This window comes from Camelus ferus, chromosome 1 (assembly GCF_009834535.1).
Source record: "Camelus ferus isolate YT-003-E chromosome 1, BCGSAC_Cfer_1.0, whole genome shotgun sequence".
Lineage (NCBI taxonomy): Eukaryota > Metazoa > Chordata > Mammalia > Artiodactyla > Camelidae > Camelus > Camelus ferus.
Window position 1 is genome coordinate 45,016,895 of NC_045696.1, and position 16,076 is coordinate 45,032,970.

Here is a 16,076-nt window from a genome sequence, read left to right on the forward strand (position 1 = left end):
AGGTGAAAGGCAATACTAGCATCTTGATGATACAAGAAAAAGACAGTCAAAAACCGAATTTAGGTTCTCCTCCATCTCTTCTACCTGAAAGTTTAATACTATTCAAATTACTGATGTGAGTCAGAATAGCTGCTTTATGAGTATATGTCACAGAAGATATTTTCTGTTCAGCTTTATCTTTGTTGAGAGTGTACATTATTTACTAGGATCAAAATCAAAGCAGCAAGGTACATCCATTTTGATTTGCAAACTTAGATCACAATGTGCCTCCTCTAATATGACCTCACCCGCCTCTTTCTCTGACTACTGTCATATGCAAATTAAGTTTGACCGTATTCTCAAGTTTGGTACTTAAATTCTCAAATATTGGTGTATTTTGGTACTCCACCCCAGTTTCTGTCAGATGGTTGATTAAACACATGAAGAATGCCTTTAATAGACATATAATGCCTCGGATTGTGCCTCAGTAATTCGTATAATGTTTCTGTCAACATATACTTAATACAAGCTCACAGAGAATATGTAAATGGAGAAGGACCGATAAATAGCTTCTTTTCTAGTCCCCAACTTATTCACGCTCTGAGAAAGGGAAGAGGAAGAAATCAGACTCCATCTATTCTAATTCACTCAATAGATTTTACTTCCTCAAATAAATCCTTTCAAACCAAAGGATACAGAAAAGTTATCAGCAAGCACTACATTCACCTAAAACTTAACTATGTAATACGCTCAAGCTAAAATTATTCAGACTCATTTGTCAACCATAAATACTGTAAGTTATATTTATGTTTAGATATACGATAACCTGAAAACAGATTAACACTGACAGAAAAACTGGGAAAAAATTAACTTCCCCCGAAATTTCAATTCCCCAATAACGTGCTACGTAAAAGTCTAAATAAATATTGTCAGTATCATCTCATCATCATCACCATCAGTCACCTTCCATATTCTTTCTGTTTCAATGTCGTTCAGAAAGATATTACTTCCTAAATTACTTTCTTTCAATTTTTAAAGATAAACATCACAGTACAATTTATCTGCTTGCTCTCAGGGCGATCAATTATTTGAAGGCATACTTTAAGGTCAATCACTTGTCTGCTCACATATATAATATAAATGGAGGGCCCTAGAGAGTACATAGGACTTCATGAATCTCATTTTGGAGTGCATTTTATATTTTTACTGTGTGTGTGTGTGTGTGTGTTTTCCCTATCGGTAACTTCTAATGTATATTTCCTTGCTATACTTCACATAGATTTGAAGTTACCATACGTCTCTTTTTTTAAACATGGAACAATTATAAATAAATAAATAACTGGATAGATGCATACATACATGATACCTGTACTGAGAATAGCTTGGGTTCCCACTAAACATTTTCAGAGCACAATATATCCCACAGAAACTCAATAACTTCTTGTTAAAAGGGAATGAACAAGGATAGTTACTAGTGATCACAGAATAAATAACAGAGTGGGACAGCTCTTTGGTTTTGGTGCTTTTTTATGATGGGTAAGGGAAGAAGACATTGATGACTCTAGACTTAGTTTTAATCTGGGAGGCCCATGAAAACAGTGACTCAGGAAAGAAGCACTGACATTCTGAACCAGGAAACTTGGACTGAATCCTAGGCCTACCAATTACAGCTGGGTGACAATGGAAAAGCCATTTCTTCTTATTTGTAAGGCATAATGAGAGAATGTACATTTTAGGGACATCTTAAAGATAAAGTGAGATAAATTAACTCAAAACTTTCCAAAGTGCCAAGCAAATTCCAGTTGGTATAATTATTATCAAAATAGTCTCAAGAACGAAGGAATACAGTCAGATAACTGAAGAAACATAGCCATTACGTGACTGTCAAAATGAAAGAGGAGCTCTAACATTCTAGCACATTTATACAAAAAGACATAACATATAATCAAGGACAAGCACTAATCTATAACATTCTTAAAGGCAAATGTTATTTTTTTATTTGTAGTACTAAAGTTACAAAGTTTCACTGAGGCTATAAATTTGAAAGCTGTTTGCTTTTGATGGAAGAGATATTAAAGGATTCTTAGTGCCTTGTATGAGAATCCTTTGAGCTGGCTTCTCATCTCTCTTATTACACCATTTTTCCCCCAACAAGGCTATCTAAACATGGGACATCTATAAATTTTTTTAATCATATGTCATATGACAATCAGACCTTATTAATTTTCATCTAATGACTTTTTTTGTGGATTACTATTTTGAATACTCCAGTATCTTTATTTTGAAAAAAAAATATGCAGGAGGAATAGTCAGAGGAAAAACATTAATTTTACTTTTAGTTGAATTAAAGGCCTTGGCAGTAATTCAAAAGAAGGCTACATATTCAACTAACATATGTGTATCCATTTCTATTTTGGAAGGAAGATGTAAGGAACACAGTTCAGAGACTGGGCCATTCACGAGCTCAGAAGCCATTTTCTAGCTTCCTGGAAAGAAAAATAGAAAGAAAACAATTCCTTATTTTACAACTTATGTGGTAACCCTGCAACATCACTGCTGCATAGTATGTATGCTATTATCAAAAAAAAAAAAAAAAAAAGGAAAGAAAGAAAACAAACTAACAAACATGGAGGAGTTCAGGGTAAAGAGAAATGTTTGGGAAAATGTGTGGCAGTGAAAGAAACTCTCCAAGTTCCATTGCTAAGGGCAGAATAGAAATGCCGCACCCTGAGTGATGCTCTTTCAAAGAATGCCTCTAGGGAGGTGACTACCCAACTTATTTAGTATTCTGTGCAAACCCAGGCTTGCTTATTCAATTTATTAAATAACACAGATGTTTCAGAAGGGGAAAAAAAGTATCTGACACCTCTTTGGAGGCATGACTAATGGGCCATTATGACAGCAATTAAAGAGTAACCACTTGCAGACTGTAACAACTAACTGACATCGCTCCTGTGCATTTCTTAGGGTTTCCGTTAATTACATAAAATTTAAGTCTCCACTGAATTTCAATTAAACCAAAGTAGGGCATCAAATGGAAGGAAAAGCTGGTGAAGGATGACTTGCTAAAAATGCACAATGGCTGAACACATAATGTTTTATGGTCAGGGTTTAATATTTCCTATTGGACTCTGACTGATTTATCAGAGCTTCTTGGCAGCCACGCAGCCTTTCAGATCCTTTTCATAGCAGCATGCCCAACCAAAGCAGTAGAAAGTAGCAAATGTCTTGCATCCATAATTAAATTTGAAGGATAACAAGATATTCATTTCAAGTGATTATTAATATCATGTCCGTCTATAAAATTTTCAGATTTAATTTTAACTTCTCAAGGATAGAGAGTGTCTCAGTATTCTTATCTCAGAGATTAGTATAGAACCTGAGCCACAGAAGCTGCTCAAAGAGTGTTTTCCTGAATAAATGAATGGGATTTGAGATCTTGGAGAATGATGGATGAAAAATTCTATGTCAGCTTCTACTGAGCCAGTTAATGGAAACCAAATTATCCCAGTGCGCAATTAAATTTCAAAACTTAACTTTTTCTCTGATAGAAAAAACCAACAAGCCTATAAAATAAAAACACTGGTTTTAAAGTCAGAAAACAGACTCCATCTAGCCTTTTACCATTTTGAATAAGGAAACAGTTGAAAAAGACAAACGTCACTCATATCCAGAGACTTAATAATCACACATTTTTTACATCTGTGAGTTTAGATACAATGTTTGACAAAATATTGCAAAACTATAAAAATGCTCCATATTTTCTTTTTCCCCTCAGAGTCACCATCAACTAGGTTAAGTCCAGTGAGTCCACTGAGGCTATGATGTGAGGTTTTAAGTACAGTCAATGTTTGTCAACTGTGTTTTAATTGGATTAACTTTATAAAATTTTTATTTTTATTAAATAATAGGGGCATTTTGCAATTATGTGTTTAAATGATTGTCAAACACTGCTCTTCATACAGCAATATGAAAACTGCCAAAACAGACTGGCTGGCAGGAACTAGCCCTTCTGGAATCCATATGGAAATGTAGAAATGCTCAGGTTATCCAAGAATGGAAATGTTCAAAAGTGTGAACTTCCTTCATCACTCAAATCCTATTGAGATACAGAGACTGTGGAATATCACTCTGAAATTCTCAAACCTTGGCCTAACAATAGGGTAGAGAAAACTTGAACCAGAGATCACTCATGCTAGTAATACTGCCAGCCAAAAAAAAAAAAAAAAAAAGTGCAAAAATCAAAATGTGAAAAGTTGAAGGGAATCATCCGGTAGCTACTGAATGGAATCATCCGGTAGCTACTGAATGGAACAAATGGATCTAAGGTTTAAAATTCTTAGGACTCCTCAGATCTTGAACAAGAGGAAAGGTCTTTGAAAAGATCACAGATCCTTTTCAGAGGAGAAATAAGACAGAACTGAGACATTACAAGACCCTTTCCCAACTGATCTACAGTATCAGTGTCTTTTTATCTGTTGTAGTCTTAGTCCATTATTCTCTTTCCTTTACGTTATCTAGCATGGAGTCTACGGGTATTTACTGAGTAACTAACCCACGTGTAGGTAGCATGCTAGGGGAGAGAAATTCTCAAATAGGTAAAGCAATCCACATCTGAGAGGAGAAACAGGTAAATATGTATGGAAATGTTTACAATACAAATACAAGGAGGTAAAAGCTTACAGGGACATATACAAAATGTATCAGGAGAATATTTATTAACCATGAACTGTCTAGTGTTGGAAGAACTTTTTAAATGCTGATGCCTTTACATATTTTTCATTAACCTACATGCAAAATTCAATGATAATATTAGGATACTGACATTATTCTCTAGTGACATCTAGGGATTTAATTTGAATATTATTTCAACCTTCCAAGTACTTCTGAATTTGTCTTTTTTTTTTCTTACTACTTTACTTAGTAAAATACTATTTTATTACTACCTTTACATATAATGTTTCCTAAAATTTTACTCAGAGATAGTTTTTAGTGCTTGGCAATTTATGCACTTCCTCAACCTCTGAAAGTAAAACTAAGAAGTACCTCAGAGCAAAAAAAGGAAATTGCAAACGTTAACAATTTGCAAATATGACTGGACGTATCTTCGTATTAGACCATGAGACAAATATGAAAAATCATGAAGTGAATCAAGAAACTGATTTGCAACTGGCAAGAGGAACTACACCATCTGGAAGAGGCAGAGTAATACACAGAAAAGTTGTGATGTAGAGGGCAAAGGATTAGTAACAGCCCTGACAACTGAGTGTGCCTTTTGCAGTAACACGCCTATTGCAAATAGTTCACAAACATACAAAATAAAATATACAGCACTGGCCTGAAGTTTTAAAAGATAAATTTCATTTAACAAGTATACAGAACTTTGTAAAATAAGTAAATCTTTTGTTTTAGATTCAGCCCTACTCTTTTACTCATTATGAGCCACACGGTAAACAGCTATTTTATACACCACTTTAAACAATAACCTTTACTAATCCAAGGTTTCTGTCAAATGAATGGACTTTTAACCAATTTAACTTCCAAATATTAGGTAAGTTTCAGGTTAAAGATGCTAAGTTCTGCAGTATGTATGTGTTTGGACGCTCCAGGACCGATGCGTCAAGAGAAGGGGCTGAAATACAAGGGCCATGCAGGGAGGTAGAGTCCTGGGAGACTGTTCTGGCCTCAAAGTCTGGTTTTCTTTAGGGAGAATAGCAGAGATTTTAGTTTCTTCTTAACTGTGAGAACCATACTACCACACTGAAGGCGTAAGTCAATCCAAAGGGATGACAAACACATTTGGCCTCTGTCAGTTTAGTATTTACCCTGAAATACTTAATTGCTTTCAGGTTAAGGCAGATCATCCTAAAGTTGCCCCATCCCAGTCAGCTGGACACTGACTCAGTAACATCTAATACTTTCTACTGATACATTTGAAACTCACTTGCCAATTGACAGCTTTGTCTTCTACCAGTGTAACTAAATGTATTGAAACTCATTTATAAAAAGACATTGCTACGTCTGCAGAACTATTATTGTTAACTTAAATAGCAATCAAGTGAATTTATGTTGAGTTTGCTGATGCCACACTGAGCATCCTTCTTCCTCCAACCTCTCGCTAGATCCTTCTTCCTCCAACATCCTGCTATATGACACAAAATTCACAAACATCAGGAGGGGATAAAGGGAAATTAGTACAAGGGTAACAAGGAAAATCTTAAGACATAAGTCACATGCATATTGAGAGAGAGAGTGTAGGGATGTTGGACAGTTTTTATCAATGTAGCAAAGATGTGTGGGAGTTCAGAAATAGCTTTGAAAATGTAAATCAACTGTAATTCATTTTCCAGTTCTTCCCCTTTTTCTTCATCCATTTTTTAAAATCTCCCCAAAGGAAGAAGGAGGCCCTTTTTATAAAGTTGTGAAAATGTGAAAATCACCGTATTTTGTTACCAAGTAATGAGCTTAACAAACATCAGTGCTCCTCTGAGTCTGCATGGCCCCTTCCTCATCCTCTGAGGCCATCCCCCCTCAGGCTACACACAGGTTCTGGGTTGGAGAGAAGCTTCAGGAATAGGGTAGGACTGCTGATAATACACTCAATTGCAAATTTTTCTTTTAAAGGCTTAAAATTTTAATTATTAACTTTCTAAATCCCATCAACAACAATGACTTCAGTACTGACTGTATGAACTACAACAGTTAACAAACAGCCTGAGCAAAACGTTCTGTGAGACCTCCAAATACTCAAAACTGGAAATCTGTCTGAAGCTCCATCTTAAAACCTTCAACCTTTATTACAGATAAAGAAATATTAAAAAAGCCCTTGGAGAAACCAATTATTCTCCAGGTCTTATTGTAACACATCAAATCAATTTATATTTATTGAATGTCCAACTGCAGAGGGGAAGGCAGCTTGTTTCAGACTCTGCTTCTGTAAATTGGAAAATGTAATGCCTATTTCTATGGGAACTGTATCTATCTGGGGGACCTTTTTCTGTCTGATTCTCCTATTTTCACCTTGCAGAGCAATTGTGGACATGTGTGACAGGAGTCACACCTTCTCAGAAGAAGAGGGGTGCTGAAACAACAACGTTAAGATTTACCTACTGTGGTTCACACTTTGCTTGAGAATCTGACCTGCTATAAATAGAACCTGAACTACAATAAATAATACAAATATGGTCAGCTGGCAATATTGATAAGTCACATTTTGAAATCCACAGTGTCACAGAAGTAGAACTACTTATGATTAATATCACGAAATTAAGTTATAATTTAAAACAATGGAAACAAAATATAAAAACAGCAAAGAAGTCAAATTATATAAATGCAAGACTCAAACAATGAGATTTTTTTTTTAACAACCATTCAAACAAAGCACTTATCAGTGTTATTTCCCGAATCATTAAGATGGAGAAAACTGAAAGGAGAACTATCCATAGGGAACATAAGGAAGACATCAATGTTGCTAATTAAACCTTGATCATACCTGCCAGGCTGTAAGGCAAGAGGTGCACATCAAATGCCCACAAGGCTCAATCTTGACATCTTTGTCGTTCTCAGCACAAATTTTACAGAGCTGAAAAGTGGAACCCATTTCACAATATAATTCATATTGTTCCTGGAATTTGGATCAGGAAAAAAAAAGCAACATTAAAGAATTTCTAGCATGAACTGTTAACACTGAATTTTCTTAAATACAATGACTTACAGTAAATTCCTCACACTTGATCGTGTCAGATTATGTTGCCATTTAAGACATGATTTAAACTGGTAATCACAATATGGTCTACAAAGTTACTTTTTAAAACATTTTTGAGATTTTATCAGCAATTGCATAAGCTTTTTCATACTTCTGATTAACCTTTTTTACTGGTCTTTCAGCAAGGCAACTGCATCAGTAGAGTAATTTAAAAGACAAATTTAAGGTTTTAAAAGAAATATAAATAACTATTTCCTTTGTAAATGCCACATACTCATCTAATTTTACTATCAAATTATACAAAAAATACATATATGATTCTGGCTGATCATTAATTTTATTTCTTAGATACCTATAAAAATTCCAGAATGGAAGAAAGGCAGCATATGGCAAGGCCTTTCTGCATGCTTGGCACTGTGGTCCATATTTATTATGTCACATAATTTCCAAAGCATAAGATATACTGAATAAAAAAAATATCTAAGGCTTAGTTAAGTTTAAATTGTTTTCCTCAAATTCTAGGTTAAATCTCTAACTATCACTTACACACTCTTTTCCCAGTCTATCACAGTCAAGAAAAGTAATCACTTCAGCAACCAAAAGCTGTTTTATTAAACATCTGTTTTCTTGATTTACTAGTTTAGAAGCTTTTGGCATAGCTAAATTTTCAGTGTTCAAATATCAAAAAGATCTACACCACAAAGAAGATACAAATATATTGGTAAATATAAAGAAAATATAAAAACAGTATTTAATAGGATATAAAGAAAAGGAATCACAGAAATAAAAATTTGTTTAAATTAGGCAATGTTTTAGTCTAGTAAGTGCCTGCCATGTACATGGCCCTGGGTAGGATGAATAAATAACAATATTTAATCCCTAATCTACCAAAAGATCTTACAATCTTGGTGAGAAAAAGGATATACATAAACACAGATGCACACCCACACATATACCCACACATTCATATACACATTGTCTATCGTGATGTATGTATAACTATATAAAATACTTTTAAGTAAATTAAGGAAAAAAACAAGAGAGAATCGATCAAGATAGAAAAGAAATCTAAAGTAATCCAAAATAAATCATGTACCACTGAAGTCCCTAAAATGATAGATAAGTATCTATACTGGTTATGACACCAAAAGGACCAATTTGCATTGATAAAAAAAATGAAAATAAGCTAAAATCACTGACGCAGAATTCAATGCAACGTAAGGGGTAAGCTATTCAAATACTTAGGATTAATTTAAGGGAGTGATACTACTCCTAAGTATGTGTTTCTAAGCAATTTTAAAACAATGGCTTTATAATGAGGAATTCTCTCTCATGAGTGTCTTTCAATGTACATTAGAAAATACAAAATCACTACATAATTTTAAAATGGCTTTCGTATATTAAATTTTTAAAACTCCCCACACACGTGTGGTACACGTGTCAATAAGTGTGTTCACATAATAACATCAAGGCCACTGAGACCAAATCCTGGGGAATTAGAAACACAAAAAATTTTGTTGTTTTCCCTCAAATCTATAATTTGTCTTTTATTAGGTTTTTATTATTATATAAAACACAAATATATTTAATCATAAAACATTTTAATACTAAGTTACACGTAACAGAAAATATTCAGGTTCTCTCTCAGTTAAACATTGTTACCAGTTTGGTGTTTTTCAATTTTTTTTTTAAAGCACATTCATATTCATTCATGGTAATTTTTTATTTATAGAAATTGAACTTACCTAATGTAATTTTACAAACAAAATGTTACGTAATTGAGCTCTACATAACTTTTTTACGTAACAAGACGCAGAGGTTCCCATGGGAGGATGTAGGTCCATCTGCCTCCTATTAAAGGCTTCACAGTATAATACAGTATGCCTATACTATGGTCTTTAACCTATGATTAAATATTACAGTATTTTATAGTATTTCATACTGATGAAAATGCTAACGTGAACATCCTGGTGTACAGATCTCTGTGTGTATATGCAAGTGATAGGTACTTGGAATCTAGAGTCAAAGGTGTTTAGATTTTGATAATTACTGAATGTCACTCTCAAGGCGGGCTTTACCAAGTGACACTCCTACTCATAACCTATGAGGTGGCCAGCAACAGATTTATAAGAATATAATTATTAACAGGCTTCAATTATTCATTCACCTCAAACACTAATACATATAATTATTCTAAACTTCCTTGAAGTTTCCTAGACCAATAGCTCTCTCCTCATATCTAGCTCCCTACCTATGATTTATCTATCTCCCCACATAAACGTCAGTATTGTGTTGGAAGCAAGAATACTAACAGCAGAAATTCTTATCCAAAAAAAATGGAGAAAGTAATGTAATTTCCTTTCAAACATGGTTAGAATTCCCCAAGTATATTTTGCATTAAACACCTGTACATGATTTTATCTGTAAGTAGAGAACAATATTTATTTCAAATGCATCACAAGTACTTATTAATTAGAAATAAGTTTCCAGAAATTGTCCTTACCTGTGTAACTTTTATATGATCATGGGGTGTAGGTTCACATAATCCAGTTAAATCAGGATTATAACTCCTCCCATCAGGATAAAGATAGCTAGATTATAAAGAGAAATTTTATTAACATAAAGTTTTACCTGCATTTAGGGTCATTTAATTGGATTCTTCTACATCCAAACCACACATTTGGATGTTTCCCTTTTAATGTAACATATCAAGAATCTATTCTATCACTGTTTCCACAATACAGCAAGTTATTTTTAGGACATTTAAAATCTAGGAATCATTTTAATAAGACAGATACATAATGAATATGGACTCAGCCTTTAAGAAATCATTTTCAATGAAACACTTTTACTGTATGTCCTTTAGGTAAGTTAAAAATTTATTTTCTTGTCCACTCATGTTCTATTCCAAAAACTCTATACACTTATTTGCAATTATTATGCCTTTCAGATGAAGCACAGTTAATTTTAAACATATCATTTTACACCATGCTGAGTACCACAAGGAGAGAAAAATGGAATTGAAGCCCACAGTTTTACCAGAAAAGTTATTCAGCACTTGGGTGGTGTTCCTCTTTCTCCAGTTTCCCATTGTCTTTCTTTCTGTCTCACCTTCCACTTACCCCGAGCCATACACATGTGCACACACACACAGGTTTAAAGAATTAGAAAACGGCACAATTCTGTTTCATTTACTCCAAATCAAGCTACATGCATGGAGTGGTTCATAAACATAAGGTTCCATTGTTAGAGAGAATTAAAATAAAAACTAAAAGTTACAAGGCTGTCTTGCTGTGCTAAACCAATTTTTAATCATTCAGAAATTCATTAAAAAACGAAGTTTATTGTGTTGGTAAATACTTTAGATTAAGAAAATGCTATTATTGCTGGATTTCATCAATTCATTAATTTATGGTTAATTTTGTTTAATATCTTTCTATTCTAGATGGCTTGAATGAAAAATTAAGAGCATAATACTACAGTGGTAAATATTTTAAAGGGCAAAATTGTACTAATACTATTCTGTGAAGTAATAAAAAGATTTATCCTTAAATATTCTACAAATATGTTAGTAAGTGTTTAAAATTACTAAGGAAAAACTGGAAAAAAATTAACTTAGAGGATATACAATTCTCAAATGGTAAGAATCAAATCAGTGAGTTTTTTTTCTTAAGACTTTGTAAAAGGAGTTGATTACATCTGAATATGACACAAATTTACAGTGTCATTATGGGGGTGGGATAAAATTCTACAAATATTAAATGAGTGATAAGCAAAAGTTGGTAACTTTATTTTGATACCTTAAAATGGCCAGTTTTTACAACTATTACATATTTTGTTCATCAAATTTCAAAAGTATAGAAATTCTAGGAAGAATTCAGAAACGAAAGGTTACAAACTGACAATAAGGTTGCTAGAGTAAAGGTTACAAGGTTCTATTTAATGTGTAAGGGGAAATTCAGTGATCACTGTCCTCAGTAATCCCGGGGGCTACTGATGAGCCCTTTTCAACAGAAGTGAAGAAATAAGGAATCTTGGCTGGTTATCAAAGTGCACTTCTTTATCACCTAATCAGGTGACAAAGAACAAGCCAGTAGTTACTGTGGGGAGAGGAAAGGGGGAGGGGCAGTATCAGATTAACTATAAGGAAAGGACAGCTGACACTGATAGTTGGACCAGACGATATCCTGTGTTTTTACAGATCTTAAGGAAAAAAAATGAAAAAAATTAAAAAGATAATATTCTAATCTAAAAGATAATATTTTACTCTAATCTAAAAAATCCAATCTGATCTGATTATTTTAATGTAACCTATCATCAAAGTTTAAATTCCACTAGCTAAACCCCTCGAAGGTGTGTGTGCATGTGCGTGCGTGTGTATATGTAAATAATAATGGCTAGTTTTCATAGCAGTTCAGAGGCTAGACTACTGATTAAAATACGATAATGTTACTTTTTTGACTTCTGTAAAATGGATGGAAGGTATTAGAATAATATAAATAAGGTTCATCAAAATTACTCCATTTACAGATTTGCCCACTTGCGTCCTCTTTTTATAAATTAAAACTTTGAAGTACATTTTCTTCGAAACAAAAATCCTGTCACAGTGAACAGAAAGCTACCCATAGGAATTTCTGATGCACTAGAGGTGAGGTATAAATAAGAGAATAGCAAATTCATGATAATTAAAAGAGAAATATACATTTGGTACCAGTTTGCCATATAATTCTTATGTAACTATTTCTTGAGAGCTCGTAACTTTTATCTCTTCACATAGGTCCCAATTATGTTTTCTTTTTTCCATTTTTGCAATTACTTTATTTTTTTTTTTATTTTGTGGGGTGAGGTAATCAGGTTTGCTTATTTGTTTGCTCATTTATTTATTTATTCACTTATTTTCAATGAAGGTACTGATGATTGAACTCAGGACTCTACCACTGAGCTATACCCTTCCCCCTGCAATTGCTTTAGAAGCAGTAAAACTTAAATTCTTTACCCATGGCAAACTCTGGTGGACTTTCTCCTGCTAGGTTTCCATCACAATCCAGGCTGCAGCAAGTTTGAGCATATGTGTCTTAAGTTTCTCAGCAAAGCAAATGGCAAGAAAAGCCAGCATGAGGAAGTGACATTGGAACTACAACAAAAGACTAAAGGGAATGGCATTTGGCTAAAAATGAACGAGAGGAGTATTTACTATGAAGGGGACCAGCAGACTGCCTAAACTTTATGTGCAGAGAAAAAAAGGCATTCTTAACCTTAAAAAACTAAAGAGAACGTATTTCTGAAGTTTGAAAAAGAACAGTTTAAGATAAACTGAACAAAGCTACTAACATATAATTCTGAAATATGGATTTATTATTAATGTCGACAAAAGGAGGAAGACATGAAGAGAAAAGGAAGGGAAGGGATGAGGGAAGAAGGAGGAGAAAAAAAAAGAAAACCTGGCATGACTGGTCAAAACACAAAGTAAAACTAGCAATTTAAAGGTTACAGGAGGCAAGAGAAGTCAAGCATTTTAAAGAATTCTCTCTTAATACACTTTTACATTTAATTTTAAACTACCTTTAAGTCTTAAGTTCTTCCTCTGTAAAATATACAAACTCATATGGTGATATGATGTTGGAATTTATTTGCTATAATATAGTTAAATTCAATGGTATCACTTTTATGTGGAATCTAAAAAAATACAACAAACTAGTGACTACAAGAAAGAAAACAGACTCAGAGATGTAGAGAACAAACTAGTGGTTACTATGGGGAGAGGAAAGGGGGAGGGGCAACATGGGGGGAGGGGATTAATAGGGACAAACTATCAGGTATCAAATAAGCTACACGGATTCACTGTGCACCATGGGAAATACAGCCCATATTGTATACATGGAGTGATACATGGAGCGTAACCTCTAAAAATTGTGAATCACTATCTTGTATACTTGTAACCTACAGTGTTGTACATCAAGCATACTTTAATTAAAAAGACAAACAAACAAAAAAAACCCAAATCACAAAGAGGAAGAGAGGAAGTGAAAGAGGAAGGCGGGCAGGACGGAAGGAAGACACCAGATTCAGGGAAATACCCACACAGCGCTTCCTATGGAAATGAAGTCTTGGGCCCATTTAATAACCAACTCTGTTTTTCAAAAAGAGAAGAGCTGCTGGATGGATTTTGGTGGTTTGTTTTTGTGAGCTGTCTGCTGCAACCACCAAGGGAGAATCCTCTGCAAGTTCACCAACAGCCCAAAGACAGAGCCTGTCAGAATCTGCTCATGATTCCAAGAGCAGAATTAAAAGGCCCTACACTGACTAGGAGTGCAGTTTGGGAGCACAGGAGCAAAACCAGTGGGGAACCATCATTCTGCCGGGTCCGCCCTCCAAGTATTTTCTAATATTTGGAAGGAAATATTTAGACTTGAGGATTGTGAAGACCATGCTTAAAAAAAAAAAAAAACAAAAAAAAACCCTCAAATAATTAGGTTATTTAAAATGACTATTTTCAGAGATGAACAATAAAAACTAAGGAACATCCATCCATTTCTTAGTCTTGAAATAAAGAACAGCCAGACCATCAGCCTCACTATCAAGTCTCTCCATCACAAAGCCGTCTCTATCGTCCACATCTTTGAGTAAAAAGCACCCTGATACCCATTTCTCATACTCACAATCCTTCCCGGCTGCCGTCAATCAGGGCTTGAAATAAGGGCTTGTTGTGTGGAATGGTCTGTAAGATGTTGCCATCCCCTGTTACATAGCCGATGGCCCACTGTCCCAATCTGGTGCAGCTTAACCGGAAAATGTAGCTGTGAAACATAAGAAAATTGTGTTTAATCACATTCAAAATGTAAGCTAACTACTAAATGTGCGTTAGATTGTTCTTAAGTGAAAGAATAAAAAACATTTTTACACCATTCTCCTCTCCATTTATTAATCTGTAAAAGAAGCAATGACAGTAATTCTATTTAAATATCTCCAGAGTTATATGAAGAATTGGAAGTTGTAAATCATCAAATGATTGACTGCCATCACCATCAGGGGGTGCTCTATATAAAGTGCTGGTGGTGTGAAACAGCTGTGACATAAATCATTTTGGGAAAGTAAAAATAAAATAAGTAAAAATTAACTTGTCCATCTCTGACAGAAACTGAGCCAGTTTCTACTACAGAATTCAATATATTACTGTGAAATTTGAAAATTATACATTTTCAGTTGTTAGTCATTTGTTTAAAAATAACCTTTTCTTTTAAGCATTCCAGCCATTCGTCTTTAAATGAAAGATCAAAGAGCTGAACTATAATAAGAAAGCAAGTTAGGTAAGTTCATGCTGTGGCTTCCCACTAACCCTGTCAAGTTCAAAGTCTTGTGATAGGGAGCCAAAATAGTTCTAAAATATAAATAAAAATGAATGACAACGATAGGAAAACACTGCCTTGGTTTTAACTTGTTATTATTTATTAATTTAGCTAATTATCTATCTACTTGTTACATTTTAGGCCATTCCCCTTTTAGTGTATTGCACTCGATCTTGCCACCATAATCTCAGTATCTGGATGGTAAAACCCCTTAAGCAAATCAAAAGTGGGCCAACTTAAGGTGTCAGCTATATTTGAAACCCTAACTGCTATATGTATGTGGCAGAAATAAGTATTTCTTAATATACATTAGTTTTGATTAAAAAATATTATTAAAAATCTTACAGGATAATTTAGCATGTATAACAGCTATACAGTCATTAGATTTAATTGACTGTATATTTAGTACGGCCGTGTGGTTTCACCTTTGAAGAAAACCAGGTTTCTAAAGAAAGGAAGTTGTGATGTTTAAATTTTAAGAACTTCATACTGGTTTTAGAACTTCTGGAAAGGACTTTTTAAGAAGGTCTAAAAACATTCTCCTAGAGAGCTTGAAAATAAATATCAACCCATCACTTATTAGCATTTTTAATCACCATCAGACAAGGTAATTCCACACAGACTTCTGGCTATCAGCTGGATCCCAAATAAAGTACAACCTGGGGAATCCAAATGTCATTGGAACAGGCCCAGCTATTCTTTACCAGGAAGCCAAAGAAATGAAACACTTTCCAAGAGAAAGGACCACTTAAATACATCTATTCTGCAAAGGAAATATTTATCAAAATTATTTAAACTGTTCAGGGTTTTTCTAAACACATTTTAATTGCCCCATCATCCCACCTTACTTAGAACAGTTTACCACAGACTAATTATTTCATCTCTAACAACCTAAAACTTGGGGGGGGGGGGAAAAAAACACTGTCACAGAGCAGGATGAGAAGGAAAGGAAGACATCCTTTCAGAGGGCACTATCTTAAGAAAACTGTTCTAACAGTGATGAGACGTGGCTTTCGCTTCCAAAATTGTCATTAATTATCTCCATG

At 34.1% G+C, this 16,076-nt stretch overlaps 1 protein-coding gene across 4 annotated transcripts in view; it reads right to left on the reverse strand.

Moving 5' to 3' along the window:
• Positions 1-16,076, reverse strand: part of CBLB (Cbl proto-oncogene B) — a 191,717-nt gene that overhangs the window by 65,560 nt on the left and 110,081 nt on the right. For all 4 annotated transcript variants that reach the window (XR_004319476.1, XM_032478415.1, XM_032478397.1 and 1 more), the window contains exons 7-9: positions 14,344-14,481; positions 10,188-10,275; positions 7,472-7,603 (exon numbers count right to left, since the gene is read on the reverse strand). Coding sequence is in view for 3 of the 4 variants with exons in the window: in XM_032478415.1 (XP_032334306.1) it covers positions 7,472-7,603; positions 10,188-10,275; positions 14,344-14,481 (358 nt within the window). In the remaining variant the exon portion in view is untranslated. The remainder of the gene's footprint in view (positions 1-7,471; positions 7,604-10,187; positions 10,276-14,343; positions 14,482-16,076) is intronic.